The sequence below is a fragment of the Gymnoscopelus braueri genome, assembly GCF_963280865.1.
Source record: "Gymnoscopelus braueri genome assembly, chromosome: 13".
Lineage (NCBI taxonomy): Eukaryota > Metazoa > Chordata > Actinopteri > Myctophiformes > Myctophidae > Gymnoscopelus > Gymnoscopelus braueri.
This window is the reverse complement of record NC_137615.1, coordinates 17966765-17984496: the sequence shown is the minus strand read 5'-3', so window position 1 is coordinate 17984496 and position 17732 is coordinate 17966765. Positions and strand designations below refer to the sequence as shown.

The window sequence follows — 17732 nt, the reverse complement described above, 5'->3', positions numbered from 1 at the left end:
ATAGTCAAGTTAAAAGTGTAATTAATTATCTTGTGATATCTTATTAATACTCTACAAATGTCCAGAATCTTGTTTTCTCTGTAATTATTTATTTAATAACCATTTCAATAACTGAGGTTGTCTTCCCTGCAGTAAACCTTGGCTGGGTGTTCTCTTTCTCAACTCATTTCATATGATATTTGACATGTTGGATGTATGGCCATTTTTTATTTGTTTTTGGTGATACATCATACAGGAGATTTCTGTGTGAAATGTAAATATTGACCATATGGTAAGAATGGTGTTTATGGTATTGACTGTGGCTGTTTTGTTGGGACCTGGAGGTAACCCTATAAATACTGTTGACCATGAGGTAGACGTTTTGTTGACTCTGACTGGTCTGTGTTGACTGTTGTCCCCTCGGCGTTGACCTGTGAATAAACTTCAGCCAGTAGAAGAGACCCTTTTGCACTTTCACTTTCCACAGGATGTGACGGAACATCTGGTGAACATTCAAGATCCAGGAGGCAAAGTGCACAATAAAATTCTCAGTGTTAATTCAACTTGAGAGTGTAAAGAATGGATGGCTGCACTAAAGTAACACTGAGGGCTTTACAATCTAGCAGTTTTTTAATTGAGCAGTTGAAGAGTAGGCCTCTTCAATGGCCTTATAGACATTCTGGTGAAGGATTAGGTTTAAGGTCAAAGGTTATCATGTGCTATGCATTGTTATTGCTGACTGAACTCTAATCTAAATTTCTCCTCCATTACTAGGGCTTGTTTTTAAGAAGTTGGTACAGATAGCCTACATGGAGAAGATACTGACACTTGCCCTGACTCTGTTTCTGACATTCTGTCTGGACATACCTGTCGCTTGGGGTCGGAAGGAGAGGGCCGATGGGGAGAACACACAGACACGCTCGTCGCGCTCCTCAGAGACGAAACCGGGTCGCTGCTCGTACACCTTCATCGTTCCACAGCAAAAACTGAAAGGGGCGCTGTGCCTGAGCACAGAGTCTACCGCTGCCAACCGTTCCGAGGTGGCGGGATTGCGCGCAGAGCTCAGTCGGCAGCAGGAACAGATGAAGAGACTCCAGAGTCTCCTAGAGCAGGAGGGGGCCCTCGCTATGGAGGTGCGGGCCCTACGCAAAGAGAGCAATGGTATGAATGCCCGCATTGCCCAGCTCTATGCCCAGCTGCTGCACGAAGTCATCCATAAGAAAGACCAGGTGTCGGAGCAGCGAAGAGTTGAGAATCTTCTACTGAACGCGACAACACAGGTGACCTATTAGGCCTCCGCCAAAGGTGCTGCATAATGAAGCTGAGCAATCACTTGAAACAGCTACACAATTGCACTGCTCATGTTCCTGATTTGGTTTGCGCGTTAGTGTCGTGCACAAAATAGCCGATCTACAAGCTCTCGACGCGTCGCCATGCGACGCGTTGTGAGCTTGTGGATCAGCTATTTTGTGAGCAACACTGGCACGTAACTAAGTATCAGGCTTTGCTGTCTATTCAACCTTACAGGCACTGCAGGTGTCCAATAATTACAGGGAGCTGGAGAAGAAGTATGGTGCTCTCACCTCTGTGATGAGCTCACAAAGCCAGCTCATTGCCCGCCTACAGAAGCAATGCCAGTGCAGGGACACTACCCCATCATTACCGGTAGGGAAGAGACTATAGTGTTCATCTACCAAATGTACAGTGTATGTGGTTGTACATCCAGGAACTGATGATGAGGTGTGTGTACTGTATGTGTTTTATTTCTCCCTGTTAAACTGGATAGGTGACCACTGAATCTCCACGAGCCCAGTCTAATGGGCGACTTAATGACTCCTCTGAGGCCAACCAAATGACTAATGATGTTCAGAGGGACCAGAGTGCTCCTCCGTCACAGGAAGAGAAACTAAAGGGTGCCGATGATGACCAACCGGCCACAACCACCACCATCATGACAGCCAACTCTCCTACAGATCCCCCTTTCAGTTACCCTGTTCCAAAAACCCCAGGTAAACCTAAATACAAATTGGTCCACTGTGTTACCATCTCCTCAAGCCTCACATCTTTTCTTTTACAGTAGTTTTCTACATGTTGTTTGTTTTACATCCTGCGGCTGTTAACCAATGACTTATTTCTATTTCCACCTCATTGAGCACACAACCCACAGACCCATATCCTCTCAGCTCACCAGTCATGCTTTTGTATTTTTTTAGATTGTGATGTAGCAGCAACACACACCCATCACATATTCATTCCCTCGTTAGACTAAAAAAAGTATTGGATACTAGAGTTTGGAGTAAGTGTCTGTTCTGTTCGTGTTATCTAACAGTCCAGATAAGCAGAAGACACGGAGGGAGCCAGTGACCTTGGTGGTAGGAGTGCTATCTCTATGGGAATGCCTAAACAATGTCTACATTACAAACTGCTAGCTGTTCCCATCGAAGCAGAGCGGGGACTTTCATAATGAGCCACAAACTCACACGCACATACGCACATGCAGTGATGGAAAAGTGCTAAAAATTTTCACTTAAATAACAGTCTCAATACCACATGTAACCATGTAGAAGAAAAAAAAGGCTGGTATTAAAAATGTACTTGAGTAAACACACACACACACACACACACACACACACACACACACACACACACACTAATTACCACAGCCCTAGAGCATTTGGTGTTGCCTTAAATGGCTGGTTTATGCCCCTAAGTAAGATGCTACAATTGCACGAGCAAAGTGTGTGAAATTACAAAGCAGAGGTTATATGATGGACAGGCTACACCCAAGAAGCTTGCGACACACATTTTGTTAGGGAGGGGGGTTTACCAGGCTAACACCTAGCTAGATCACAAAAACAACTCCAGCCAGATCACTCTAGCTTGCAACTATGAAACGCCGTTCCTCTAAACCAGGAGTTCTCAAATGTTTTTAAAATGTTTTATCTGTGGACCACTAGCATTTCGAATAATCCTCGAGAACCACCACACCTCCCCATTTATATTTTATAAAAAAATTGAAAAAACATTTTCGCGTGCACCGAAAATAGCTTACAACACATATGTTGTGAGCTTGTAGATTGGCTCTTTTTGGTGAAAGCTTTTTCCCCTCACTACGCTGATTAGTTAAAAAAATTGTCTTAAATGCAATGGATTTATGAAATATTATTTGAGCAAATATAATTTTGATGCATTTAACAAAGGTACAATATATTAGCCTGATTATCAGACTGAAGCTGCGTGGAGCTTCAGTCTGAAATTGGCTGCACTGTAGTCGATTACTTGGGGGAGGGGATTAGCATTTCCCTAAACCCCGTGGCGCTGATTGGCTTGTCGTTAGACCCACCCCCACCTCCGACTCTGATTTGACAGGTATTTCTTCTACCGTGAAAAGCCATAGGCTGACATTATGACACCAGACCAAGAGGAGCCCCACTCAGAGAGTGGGCGGGGTCTATGGTCTGGAACCAGCTGACAATATATACATTTCACATTTTAATACATTTTCCCATGGACCACCTGCAATTATGCCCATGGAACACTAATGGTCCGTGGACAACTGGTTTGAGAAACAGTGCTCTAAACACTGTGCTGATGAAACAGCCCAATCCTTTAAGGCCTGCTCTGTGCAAGAATGACTATCTGAGTCTATAAGTAGTAATGCTGAGGGCCAAGTGAAGGATATACAGTCTCTGATCACGTTCACTGTTCATGTTATCCATGTGACATGAGATGCTGAACATGTGTCGTGGGGGGGGTTTACCTTTTAGTTCCGAAACAGATAAGCTGGGGCTGTTGTGTAGCCTATATATCTGTGATATTATTGACATGAGAATAAACAGAATTCCACAGCCCCCCTCATAGTTATATATCTTGCCCCCCACTCCCCCCAGAGGTCTCCCAGCAGCCTTTTGCAGATCACATTGCATGTTTGCACCTCAGGGCCTTGGAGTGACTGCAAGCATGTGCTCGATTCTGGGGAGACCACCAGTGGCATCTACCTGCTCCGTCCACAGAGCGCCAACAGACTCCTGCAGGCCTGGTGCGAGCAGACCCGCGCAGAGGGGGGCTGGACCGTCATCCAGAGGAGACAGGATGGATCGGTCAATTTCTTCAGGACGTGGGACCAGTACAAGGTGAGTCCACCCAGTGTTAATGAGAACAAAATGTTGCACAGTCTGAAGCCAGCCAGGAAGGAGTCATGAAATAAATCTCTCTGCATAAGCATGAATGAATATGAATTAGTTGGCACCGGTAAGAATAAAGAATAAAGTCTGCAGTAAAAAGTGGTTCTGGAAGTGCGGTCCAAGGACCCCCAGGTTTCTTTGAGGGGGTTCCAGGGGGTCCCGAGCAAAATGTGGGGGTCCTTGACATGAAAATGTTTGCGAAACACTGTTTCAACCTTTGCTCAGTTTAAAAACGGTTCCATTGTAGGAAGGCTTTGGGAACCTTGATGGAGAGTACTGGATTGGCCTGGAGCACCTCTACTGGCTGACCAAACAGGCTCACTACAAGTTGCGGGTGGCTCTGGAGGACTGGCAGGGACGTCAAGTGTATGCTGAGTATGACAGCTTCCGCCTTGAGCCGGAAAGTGATGGGTACCGTCTACGACTCGGGGAGTACCATGGCAACGCTGGGGACTCCCTCTCCTGGCACAACAACAAGGCCTTCACCACTCTGGACCGAGACAAGGACCGCTACGCAGGTCAGACTTTCAACCGACCGCTCTATTTTCAACTGTCTATCTCAGGGCTTCCCAAACATTTCCAGGCCGAGACACAAAAAGAGAAATTTGGTGTTTCACCAGGACACGGAAGTAAAAAGAAAAGAATTAATCACAGATCTGCAAGTTCACAACACGTCGCAATGTGACACATTGTGAGTTTGTAGATGGGCTATTTTCACTATTAAAAAAATATTTCTCTATTATTGAAAATGAGGAATTTTTAAAACTCTTGACTTTTCTGTTTTTTAATTTACCCAAAAATGGGCCACAAGTCGACCCTATGTTTGGTATCTGTTGTTATCTGTTTGATTAATATGTTTGTTTTCCTGTATGGACATCAGGTAACTGCGCTCACTACCATAAGGGAGGCTGGTGGTACAACATGTGCGCCCACTCCAATTTGAACGGTGTGTGGTATCGAGGTGGACACTACCGCACTAGCCGCTACCAGGACGGGGTCTACTGGGCAGAGTTCCATGGGGGGTCCTACTCCCTCAAGCGAGTTTCAATGATGATCAAACCCACCTAACAGACTTGGACTCAATTGTGAGATGTTAATCTGACTGACATATCAGAACTAAGCTGCATGGGGCTGAGAGAAGATGATTCATGCATACATTTCAGTGGGAGGCTGGCCAATGGAGGATGTTAACAAAGAATGTGTGGGTTAGTTATGTTAGTGTTCCAAATCAGTCACTGGATTTCAGGTTAACAGAGGTCTAATAATATTAATAGTTTTCAATAAGTTGACAAGTTAGAGCTGTTTGTTAAATAACATTTGCTTACAATATCCTCCAAAATACTGAGGGTTAATTTAAAGGTAGGGTAAGTGATTTTCTTTGGTTAAAATGAGTGTTAAATAGCTCTATATTCTGATAGTACTCATTGCTATAGAGTGTTTGATCAGTAAAAGGAGTCTCCTTGTCTCTCCAGCTCTATATAAAACAGAAAATGCATTTTCGTTTCAGTTTCATTTCCAATTTCATCCAATCAGGATAGAGAACTCAATCAGGATATAGATTAAACAAGTGAAATTGGAAGTGATGACACTAAGAAATGAGCAGGCAAAATTGGAACTGGAACACTATAAAAATGAAGCTTGGAAATGGGTACTTTCTCCTGATTGGCTGAGATTTTTACACCTACTGGAAAATGTATTTTCTGTTTATTAAAGAGCTGGAGAGACGGGGAGACTCCTGTTACTGAACAAACACTCTATCGCAATGATTACTATCAGAATATAGTGCTTTAACCTTTTAACAAAATACTTTTTGTTTTAACCAAAAAATATCACTTACCCTACCTTTAACTGAGAGTTTACATTTTGAGTAGTTATGAGTAAATAAATATTCAGGATTTTACAGTGTAGGGCATATTTTGTAAATCCCAATGTATTTTTCAATAAAAAACAACATGATAGATAATCCTTGATTAAGACTTTCTTTGACTTTTCAATTGATAATTTCAGTGTGAGATTAAGGTAAGGGAGGAGACCTTTATCCTCTCTTTCTCTGAACGGAAAGTTTGCTGTGGTCAAAACCGTTGCTGTGGTACATGTTTCTGTTAAAAGCTTCCTGTCTCTACCAGGGCGTTTGAATTCCCCTTTGCACATTGATGCATGCATGGTATTTGTCAGGTTCCAGTAAGTGACAGAAGCTCATCATCAGGACCAACAGAATGTACAGAATATAAATTGATGAATATATTGACAAAAGATATACACACAATATACTGTACATTTGTGCACCTACAATCTTGCTCCACCATGTTTGATCAAAGTTAGGCATCCTAGCAGGTAACAAAAAAACAGAAACATTACAAGTGATAAATATACTAATACACAAGTTTTGTTTTTTACAACATGTCAGTTTTAAAGTGATTACAGTTCTTGTTTGCCTTGAGCCACTGTTTCAGATGGGTCTTAAAAGTGAAATATGCGGTAGACACTCCCTTCAGTGGTTGGTCATTCCAAGATTTAATTCCATTTACTGAAAGCACATTCTGTCCAAATGTGATGCGCCTACACATATGGCACCTCACAGTACCCTCTAGTAGTGGCCCTGGTGCCAATGCAGTTGGCACAATCAGTTGATAGCGATGGACACTGAGCTATACATGATCTTGCTCTTCTAGGCCTATATACAATTCATTTTTAGGGAAGGAAAAAGTGGTTCATATTTTACTGTCCTGTAATCTCCAGCCGACATCTGTCAGCAATGGGCCAAGAGATTTACATTGTGTAAAGTGTGACTTATGTTTCATTCAGACTATATGCTGTGAGATAGGTAATTGCATGGTCTTATTTAACAGTGCAGGGCAAATAAAATCTGAAATCCTTGTTTATGAGTTACTTTGGCAACCTGCTGATAAATGCACAGTGAGATTACACAAGATATGGGAGGAGACCTTTATCCACGCTCTCCCTGAACAGAACCTTTGCTGCATGTGGTTTGATGACATATTTCCGTTAGCAGCTTCCTGTCTCTACCAGGGCGTTGAATTGGCTCTTGCTCATGCCCTTTTGCACATTGATGCATGGTATTTGTCCAGGTTCCACTAAGTGACAGAAGCTCATCATCAGGACCAACACTGATCCAGTGTCCAGCCTTATCTCTCCCATCCCACCACATCCTCTTGCTGCATGGTTTACCTCTAAAAGACCATGTCGCCCCTTAGGATGCTGGGCCTTTTCATTCTGATGTTTTTACACGCTGGTGAGTTATAACTGGTCTACTGTGATTATATTTGGCACACAGTAAAATCTTCACTGCTAACTTATCTCAACCAAGTTGACCAAATGGGTCCATTTGGTTACATTTGTACACAGAGTTACATATTAAATTAACACTGATTTTACTGTGTGTTTTGTGTTTCCTTATTATTATTATTGTACTGATGTGAAAACCATGAGCATTTATTAATGTTCCGGGCCACGTGTTGTCTTGGTACATTTGCAGTAGCAATATTCAATCACCATATTAATACCACAAGTGAAGTTATTGTAGATAAAATACACTGTGAAAAACTCCACCTCATATTTTCTCTCAGAAGTGGAGATTGGCATTGTAATAGCCTAGCTATATAAAAACTCTCAAAATGGAGGGAAATTAGCAAAACGCGGAAGATCTAATAAGCTGCTGCCGGTCTTGTTTCAGTATGAGCTTGTGGTTTAGAAGGGAGGGGTAGGTGTTGAAGCTTCTGTTTTTGTTTCCATTGGAAAACTGCAATTGTTGCTGTGGTGGGTGGCAGTTCCGTTAACACGAAAAAATGAAGAACAAAACTAAACCCAAAGATCAACCACAAAACATGTTAAAGATAATCTTTAGACAGTTTGCTTTTATTTAGACACGATGGTGTAGAGGAACATCAGAGACATCTTTGTTCTACAATGTACTTAGACATGAAACCTACTAATTTGATCAGCTACAGTAACTGCCCACTACTGTAGTATTGAAATGGAACAGAGGGAGTTACTCTAATGTTGTTATTGTTACTTTCATGTTTGACATTTTATTTTGTATGTCAATGCGGTATGTTTCTCAGTCAGTAGGGCCCATTCATAAAAAACAACATAGGCCTACCTGTTTCAGCACCAATCTATATCACCTCCTTGTTGTAGTGGTCAAGGCAGGGAGTCTTTGTAACTGTTACAGAGGAGAGACAAGAAAACAAAAGCATAGCAGGAGGATGGACTCAAATCCATGCAGGTTTGAGGACAGTACACAGTATATATAATGGCCATAGAAACACAAATATTTTGTTTTACTGTATCTATGATAACAACAGACAGATGCAGATGGTGCAGCTGCAGCACAGTGTCTGAAAAGAGAAGCCATTGTTAAGACCCATAAAAACACATGTTCATGTGTATCAACAGATGCTGATGACTGCCCTGCTGAGTTCAACCCTCTCACCCTGCATCCTCCTGAGCTGGTGGTACAGTATGGAGACCCAGTAGGCCTACAAGTCAATTGCACAAGTGAAGTTAGTGATCTCTTGAAGATGGAATGGACCAATAAAAATAAAAGTTATGGCGAGACGGATGAGGACTTTATTGTCTGGACAGTGAACGTGACGGACTGGGACGTTCAAGCTCAGTGTCACATCCAGTTGAATGATAGTCTTCGATGCAGCAAAGACCTAAAGCTCACTATATACCGTAAGTGACATTGCAGTGTGACCTCACTTTTTAGGGGAAAAAAGGGCTACTGCTGTTGTATACTTCGCTATTTGAAAATAGATTTAATAAAATTGTAAAAACATTTCACAAATATATATAAAAAAAGGATTTTAAACAATTTTTTAACATTTTGATAAAATAAATAGGGATGCCAGGGTTAATGTGATTAAGCAATGCCATAACCAATAGTCTTTTTCCCCCAAAGAGAACCCAGAGCCAGACGACATTTTTGTGTTTCCCATCAATGGGTCTTATCAACCAGAGGAAGGACAAGAGTACCAGCTACAGTGTGACATCACCAACGTTGCTCCTGTGCAAAACCTCACTGTGAGGTGGTACAAAGGCAAAAGCATCGTGAAAAATGAGACAAATAGCAGCAATATGGCCAAAACCACAGAAAGTGTATCATTTATTCTTAAGAGCATCCTCAGCCGAGATGATGATGGAGTAGAGTTCACATGTGTGGCTGAGCTAGACCTGGGACCAGAGATACCACAAAAGCCTGTTAATGGCTCTGTCAGCGTTCAAGTGCATTGTGAGTCTATAGTTATTACACAATAACAAGGTCTCGTATTCTGACACATGCATTTGTACTTTATGAGATATTAAAGGCAAGTCAGTTCAGGTGCTGCACATTTCATGCAACATTCTGCACTATTTCTCCTCTCCTCTATCTCCAGATAAGCCTGGGGTTGTGTGTCCACCACATTTCGTGGATGTGGAGGGTAATTTCAGCCTGGACACTGTGCCCTGCAGAGTGGATGGAAACCCTCCTGCTGATGTTAAATGGTACCATAAAGGGAAGGTGATCAATGCCTCCTCAACCATGACCAGGAACAATTCAGGAGAGTATGTCATTGTAGCTACCAATCGCCTTGGCAACGCCACAGCTACTATTTTCCTCTCAGTGGAATGTGAGTGCTTTCTGAAGGACATTTTTTTATTTAGTTTCAATTAGAATTTCAACTTCCGGTCACATTGTAGCTTCAGGCCAAATGTGAAACTTTATCATGTCAATGTGAGAGTGATCTCAAAAGTTCTACATATTTCCTTTTCAGATCCTCCTGAATTTGAGGATGTATTGAGCACAGTCAATGTAACTATGGGCGGTGATGTGTCACTGGACTGTACAGCTAAAGGAGACCCATCTCCCCAGTTCCAGTGGTACCATGATGCTGAAGGATCCATGGATTTGAGCATTGAGAGCAACTCAAGTATTCTGAACATTTCAGGAATAAACAGTAGTGCAACCTACAATTGCATCACAGCTAATAAACATGGGAATAAAAGTAAGCAGATCTATGTTAATGTGATAATGACCCCTACAATGCCAACCCCAAAAGAAATGACCACTCCAGCCACAAAGGAAATGACCACTCCAGCTCCAGGTACAGTAGATCCATGTCTGTCCTATTCATGGTGCTTTTACTTTAGGCATAATTCACCAAAACAATACTGTTGATTTATTCTGTCCACAATCTCAAATGTAACCCCAAAACAATAAACTGACCCACAAAAATCTATCTAAATTGTATTTTTAGACTTTTTACACACTTAATTTGTCCTCCCAATGATATTATCAGGAGAACACATATTCCATGTAAAACAGCTCAGTCAAACAATTCAAATAAACAATTTTCAACAATACCTTAAACAATACCATTTCCAGGCATGTTGCTGTGGACATATATCATTTTCAAATTCAAACACAAAGTTTCTTTATATAATTACTTTTCAAAGCAAACACATAATAATAATCTAATATCAACCAAAGATTGTATTTGAAATGGAGAATTGTTTACAACAAAGGTAGTGGCATAAAACAGTGTATTTGTAGGTGATGAAATGCAGCTTTAAGCTTGGGCTTTAAACAGATTTTTAAGCAGTCTCAACTTCTGTCTGTTTGGCTGATCCTTCTGGTGCATAAACTGAAGCTTTATTTTTGATTGGATGTGTATGTGCTTTACTTCTGGTTAGATATTCATCCTCTCGTGCTGACGCCTGCCAGAGTGGTGGTGAGATACGGAGATTCAGTTTCAGTCAACTGCAGTACATCTTCTCCTGAGCATGATGGGATGGGTTGGGAGGCCTCGGTTGGGGGCACAGATTTGATGGACAATGTCACTTATGTCACTTGGACAGTGGAAAGCTTGACACAATGGACAATAGATCCCTTCTGCTACATTAATATTGGTACAGAACAACCTACGAAGGAGCTACCTGTCACTTTGTATAGTAAGTACCAGTAGTATATACTTGTGACACCATTTATACAGTACTTTCAGATACACAATAAGCATGGCTTGGCTTAGATATTTGAAAGTTCTAGATTGATCAATCCATCTATCCATCTATTCATCTATACCGTAGCTATATTTACATCTGTGACATTTAACCATTTGAACCCTATATACATCATTGACCGGAGTCCCCCAGGGGTCTATATTAGCCCCCCCCCCCTCCTGTTTTTTTTCTTTCTATCTACACCAAATCTTTTTGGCAAAAATAGCCGATATACAAGCTCACAACGCGTTGCAATGCAACACGTGAGCCTGTATCTGTAGATATGATATTAATGCCAAATGTTTGCCCCAGAATAGGGGTGCTACGTTTCATGTGATTAACTTAAAATTATTTTCATTTATTTTTGTCTTTAGAGACTCCAGATGCTGTGAAACTCTCTCAGGTGAATGGAACTGGGCCAATGTTAGAAGGCACAGAGTATCAGCTACAGTGTAAAATCATCAAGGTTGCTCCACTGCAGAACCTGACTGTAAAGTGGTACCGCCATAATAAACCCATCACAGCACCAGAATCACATGCGTTTGATCCAGGTGCAGCTGATGGTCTCCCTAAGGATGCAATTCACACGATCAGAATCTTTCCTAATAGAACTGACCATGGAGCACAGTACCAATGTGCAGCCCAGCTCGACTTGGGACCGGATGGACCACAGCCACCTCCTACTAAGACTTCATCACCTTTGACTGTTTATGTGTTCTGTAGGTTCTCCATTTACCTGTCATCACGCAATGTTTAAAACAGACTCAGCAATATTAGAATGATTCATTATTTATAAATAATGACTGAATGATGGTAACATGAAATATTGTGACTTGGTTTGTTTGTAGTTAAGCCTGTGATCCGAGACCTGTGTCCAAGTCAATCCAGTGGTGTTGAACACTTGTTCACTCTCAGTACGGTGTCCTGCCTTATTGATGGATTCCCATCTGCCACCGTCAACTGGTATCTTGGGGGGAGACTGATGGATGCGTCTACGCCCCTCACCAGGATGCAATCAGGGACATTTACAATGGAAGCCAAGAATTACCTGGGCCAGACCAATATGTCTATTGACATCACCATAGAATGTATGTATGACAACATTTATCACATTTCCTACTGTACAGTATGCATGCAACAGTGTGGTGTGCCATCATTTGTTTTGATTAATCTAATGCAATCTTTGCAGATGAACCTACATTTGCCTGTGAGGATCATTATAAAGTTGAAGAGAATGATGATTTCCTGAGCAGTCTTCAGTGTAAACCTGATGGAAAACCAGAGCCGCAGCTCACCTGGTTCAAAGATGGACAGGAGGTGCCTGTGCCTCACAAGCCGTTGACAAGGCGTGACAGTGGAAACTACACACTCAGAGCAACCAACAAACACGGAACTACAAATCACACGCTATATGTCGACATCTTATGTAAGTAATTATGATGACTATCCTGCCACTGCTATCATGCTAATGATAATGAACTTTATTTGTATAACGCTTTTCCAAACAGTTACAAAGTGTTTACAGGACGAGGTAAAAAAGAGCAGCAAGATATCCATAAAGAAATAAAACAGCAAAGTAAAAAAGATAAAATAACATTCATTAAACCAAATAATAACGATGATGCGATGCGAGGATTTGTACTAGCTGACACCAAGTCGGGACTCCTGAATTGCTGTCCTCTAGTCCCTCCTATCTAGCATCAGGATCTGGAGCTCAGCAGTGTTGTTGGCTCCACTGTCATGTCGCAGTATGTCCATGTAGAAGTTGGTGCACCGCTTTTCCCTCCTAGCTGTGCCTTGGGTTAGCTCCCACAGTGTCAATGGGCTCGCCATCAGTTCTGAGTGCCTGGCATAGTGCCCAGCCAGCCTCAGTCTTCTCTCTCTGACATTGTCCGTGACCCAAGAGAGGTATAATAACAAAGACTGAGAGATTAGAATAACTTAAACCAGACATATAGTAGGCAAAATACACTAAGAAAAGGACTTGACATAAAAGTATGTTTTTCAGAAGTGATTTAAAGGATGACACTGCAAGTGTTAGATCCTCAGGTATAGGGCGTTCCAAAACCTAGGTGCCTGGGCCGCAAAAGCCTGATCACCCCATGTGATGAGGGGAGTCTTAGGAACAACCAGGAGGACCCAATCTGAGGATCTGAGGCTGTGCACAGGCCATTTGGGGCCATCAGATCTAAATGTGACTGGGAGTGGGAGCCTGTCCTTGCAGCCAGGGCTTTAAAAGTAATTAGCAAAATCTTTAAATTAATTCTGAAACTCACAGGCAACCAGTGGAGAGCAGCTAAGATGGGTGTGATATGGTCACATTTCTCAGAATGAGTTAGCAGTCCGTCAACTGAATTCTGTACCAACTGGAGATGGGATATAACTTTTTTTGCTGAGCCCAGGGAATTACAATAGTCTAAATGTGATGAAATAAAAACATGAATGACATGGTCTGCAAATGAAAGGAAAGACTTAATTCTGGCTGTATTCCTCAGTTGCAGTAAAGTGATTAAACATCCCTTGTTACTTAGGCAGAACAAGGGTTATTAAAGCCTCACTATATAACTTTTTTGTAATGAATAAAATGTAAATTTGTCCAATCTGGATGGTAGAGTATGTTAATACAATATAACTTATACAATTGGGGTGGTTGTATTTTGTCTCCCTATTGAGACATTTAGATCGTGTCAAAGAAGGTCATGTCTCACCAAGACACAGGATCTGCCACAGAGATTACATTTATCCCCCGAGCAAGCAGGTCAATAAAAATGTCAGCACTTGCGCACGAAACCGTGTTCAAATCCAGGGTAGAAGAGGAAAGTTACATAGTGCTGCTTTAAGCCATTATAAATAATGACTGAATGATGGTGACATTAATTGCTATTACTTGGTTTATTTGTAGATAAGCCTGTGATCCAAGACTGTCCAAGTAATTTCAGTGGTGTTGAACACAAGTTCACTCTCAGTATGTTGCCCTGCATTGCCTATGGAAACCCACCTGCCACCGTCCACTGGTATCATGGGGGGAGAGAGATCAATGCGTCTACGCCCCTCACCAGCATGCAATCAGGAGCATTTATATTGGAAGCCCAGAATGACATGGGCCAGACCAATATGTCTATTGACATCACCATAGAAGGTATGTATGACAACATTTATCACATTTCATGTCCTCTCAATGATGTTATCAGGAGAACAAATATTCCATGTAAAACAGCTGTAAAAAAAAATAAACATTATAAACAATTTTCAGCAATACCTGTGACAGCATGTTGCTGTGGACATATCATTTTCAAATTCAAACACAAAGTTGCTTTATATAATTACTTTTCAAATCAAAATCTATTATCAACTAAAGATTGTAGTTGAAATTGAGAATCGTTTACAACAAAGGTAGTGCTATTTGAATAGGTGAAATGCTACTTTAAGCTTAGGCTTAAACCGACTTTTAAGCCGTCTCAGAGTCATAATGGACTTGTGTCTGTTATTAGCTGATCCTTCTTGTGCATAAACTGAAGCTTTATTTTTTATTGGATGTGTATGTGCTTTGCTTCTGGTTAGATCCTCTCATGCTGAAGCCTGCCAGAGTGGTGGTGAGATACGGAGATTCAGTTTCAGTCAACTGCAGTACACCTTCTCCTGACCACGATGGGATGGGTTGGGAGGCCCCGGTTGGGGGCACAGATTTGATGGAGAATGTCACTTATGTCACTTGGACAGTGGAAAGCTTGACACAATGGACAATAGATCCCTTCTGCTACATTAATATTGGTACAGAACAACCTTCGAAGGAGCTACCTGTCACTTTGTATAGTAAGTACCAATAGCATATACTTATGAAACCATTTATACAGTACTTTCAGATGAACAATAAGCATGGCAGGGTTGGCTTAGATATGTGAAAATTATAGATTGATCAACCCATCTACTATCACAGATGTATAGTACATCTGTGATATTTAACCATTTAAACCCTATATATGTCATTGACTAGAGTCCCCCAGGGGTCTATATTAGCCCCCCTCCTTTTTTTCTCCTTTTACATCTACACCAAATCTTTTTGCTGAAAATAGCCGATATACAAGCTCACAACGATTTGCAATGCAACATGTGAGCCTGTATCTGTACATATGATATTAATGCCAAATGTTTGCCCTAAAATAGAGGCACTAGGGTTCATGTGATTAACTTTAAATGAATCATTATTATTCTTATTGTTTTTATCTATAGAGACTCCAGATGATGTGAACATCTCTCAGGTGAATGGAACTGGGCCAATGTTAGAAGGCACAGAGTATCAGCTACAGTGTAAAATCATCAAGGTTGCGCCACTGCAGAACCTGACTGTGAAGTGGTACCTCCAAAACAAATCCATCCCAGTAATACCACATGCGTTTGATGCAACTGATGGTCTCCCTAAGGATGCAATTCACATGATCAGCATCATTCCTAGTAGAACTGATCATTTGGCACAGTACCAATGTGCGGCCCAGCTCGACTTGGGACCGGATGGACCACAGCCACCTCCTACTAAGACTTCATCACCTTTGACTGTTTCTGTGCTCTGTAGGTCAATTTACCTGTCATCACGCAATGTTTACACAGACTCAGCAATATTAGAATATGATTCATTATTTTTGAAATAATGACTGAATGATGGTGACATTAAATGCTATAACTTGGTTTGTTTGTAGATAAGCCTGTGATCCAAGACTGTCTAAGTCATTCCAGTGGTGTTGAACACACGTTCACTCTCAGTACGTTGTCCTGCCTTGCTGATGGAAACCCAAATGCCACCGTCCACTGGTATCATGAGGGGAAACAGATCAATGCGTCTACGCCCCTCACCAGGATGCAATCAGGGACATTTATATTGGAAGCCCAGAATACCAGGGGCCAGACCAGTATGTCTATTGACATCACCATAGAATGTATGTATGACAACATTTATCACATTTCCTACTGTACAGTATGCATGCAACAGTGTGGTGTGCCATCAGTTGTTTTGATTAATCTAATGCAATCTTTGCAGATGAACCTACATTTGCCTGTGAGGATCATTATAAAGTTGAAGAGAATGATGATTTCCTGAACAGTCTTCAGTGTAAACCTGATGGAAAACCAGAGCCGAAGCTCACCTGGTTCAAAGATGGACAGGAGGTGCCTGTGCTTCACAAGCCGTTGAAAAGGCGTGACAGTGGAAACTACACGCTAAGAGCAACCAACAACCACGGAACTACAAATCACATGCTATATGTTGACATTTTATGTAAGTGATGATGATGAGCTTTAATATATAAAATAAAAAAAATGTTACAACTCTATTATCCACAGAGTGAACAAGGCTTAATTAAACAAATACATTTTTTATATCCTTGATCAATTCTTGGGCCCTGTGTCCCCTGCTTTCCCCTAATCCCTTTCAGATGCCCCGGAGTTTACACAGGGAAATAACACTGTGGATTTTGAACCGGGCGCTGACGTGACTCTGACCTGCATTGCTGAGGGCAACCCTCCTCCTAGAGTCCGGTGGATCAACGCTGATGGGAATGTTGTTCTCACCGCCACTGGGGAGCGCCAGAGCACTATTGTTAATATCAGAGGAGCCACGTCTACCCACGCTAAGGTTTACGTCTGCGTTGCCACGAATGAGGTTGGGAGCGTGACCAGGACCACCACACTGAATATGAGAGGTATTATTATTATTGACTGTGCTGCTGAGCACAACATGGAAACATAAACACTGATGTGCTGATGTGACCACAACACAGACATAGGCTACTTTGCTGTCATCTGTATGAGACAAAAAGCAGTGCAAAGCACATTTATGATTTGAAGCAGTAACCCCCCCACTGCACACAGCACGCGCGCGCACGCACGCACGCACGCACGCACACACACACACACACACACACACACACACACACACACACACACACACACACACACAGTGACACTGACACACACGCTGACTGCACTATGTGCTGGTCTATGCTTTTTTAGGTCATATATAGCCTACCTAATGTAAAAGAGAATGTGTTGTTGACTATTTATCTGGTGAAATCTACTTTGTTCTTGTTTTTACTTTACAGATAAATCCAACCATTTGTTATGGATAATTCCACTGATCATCCTTATAATAATCATCATCTGCCTTATGTTTTGCTACCACCGAAGACACCGTGGACAATATAATTTTCAGCATATCCCTGACTCCGCTATCCCCATGGAACCTGACTCCGCTATCCCCATGGAACCACTGCTGCGCAATGGTTCCAACTCCAAGGCCTAAAGGGATTATATGGCGGAAACTATTTTATTATAATTTTTTGCCGCTTTTATGGTCAGATGAGATGTGTGACAAAGACAAGTTGCCTTCATGAAGAAGCCAGACAACATAGTCGTTCATCAGTTTTACTGTCTGTCAGTAAATGAAAAAATCAGCTTGTAAAAGAAAAATGACAAAGCAAGAGAAAGGATGTACGATATGGGTCGTCACACGTCATCATCTCATTCTCATCTGTATGTCTGAGAACAGTCAACCTCTGCCTAGTGCCTAAAACCTGT

At 41.8% G+C, this 17732-nt stretch overlaps 2 protein-coding genes across 4 annotated transcripts; both read left to right on the top strand.

Moving 5' to 3' along the window:
• Nucleotides 1-788: 788 nt before the first annotated feature.
• On the top strand, nucleotides 789-5231 carry angptl6 (angiopoietin-like 6; the record flags this gene model as incomplete). Its single annotated transcript, XM_080446683.1, has 6 exons — nucleotides 789-1259; nucleotides 1507-1644; nucleotides 1766-1988; nucleotides 3919-4112; nucleotides 4411-4681; nucleotides 5044-5231. 6 exons carry the CDS (start codon nucleotides 789-791, stop codon nucleotides 5229-5231), a joined length of 1485 nt encoding a protein of 494 aa, XP_080302809.1.
• Nucleotides 5232-7249: 2018 nt separating this feature from the next.
• On the top strand, nucleotides 7250-17457 carry LOC308099266 (vascular cell adhesion protein 1; the record flags this gene model as incomplete). 3 transcript variants are annotated; one of them, XM_080447949.1, is made up of 16 exons in its annotated part: nucleotides 7250-7416; nucleotides 8580-8861; nucleotides 9088-9417; nucleotides 9563-9796; nucleotides 9941-10270; nucleotides 10860-11117; nucleotides 11540-11884; nucleotides 12014-12253; nucleotides 12355-12591; nucleotides 14068-14304; nucleotides 14727-14978; nucleotides 15396-15731; nucleotides 15860-16096; nucleotides 16198-16434; nucleotides 16592-16858; nucleotides 17258-17457. In XM_080447949.1, the coding sequence occupies exons 1-16, from the start codon at nucleotides 7365-7367 to the stop codon at nucleotides 17455-17457; spliced, it is 4074 nt and encodes a 1357-aa protein (XP_080304075.1). In that variant the 5' UTR covers nucleotides 7250-7364. The 3 variants fall into 3 exon arrangements, with proteins under 3 accessions (XP_080304075.1, XP_080304076.1, XP_080304077.1); XM_080447950.1 differs by lacking the exon at nucleotides 16198-16434; XM_080447951.1 differs by lacking the exons at nucleotides 12014-12253; nucleotides 12355-12591.
• Nucleotides 17458-17732: the final 275 nt, after the last annotated feature.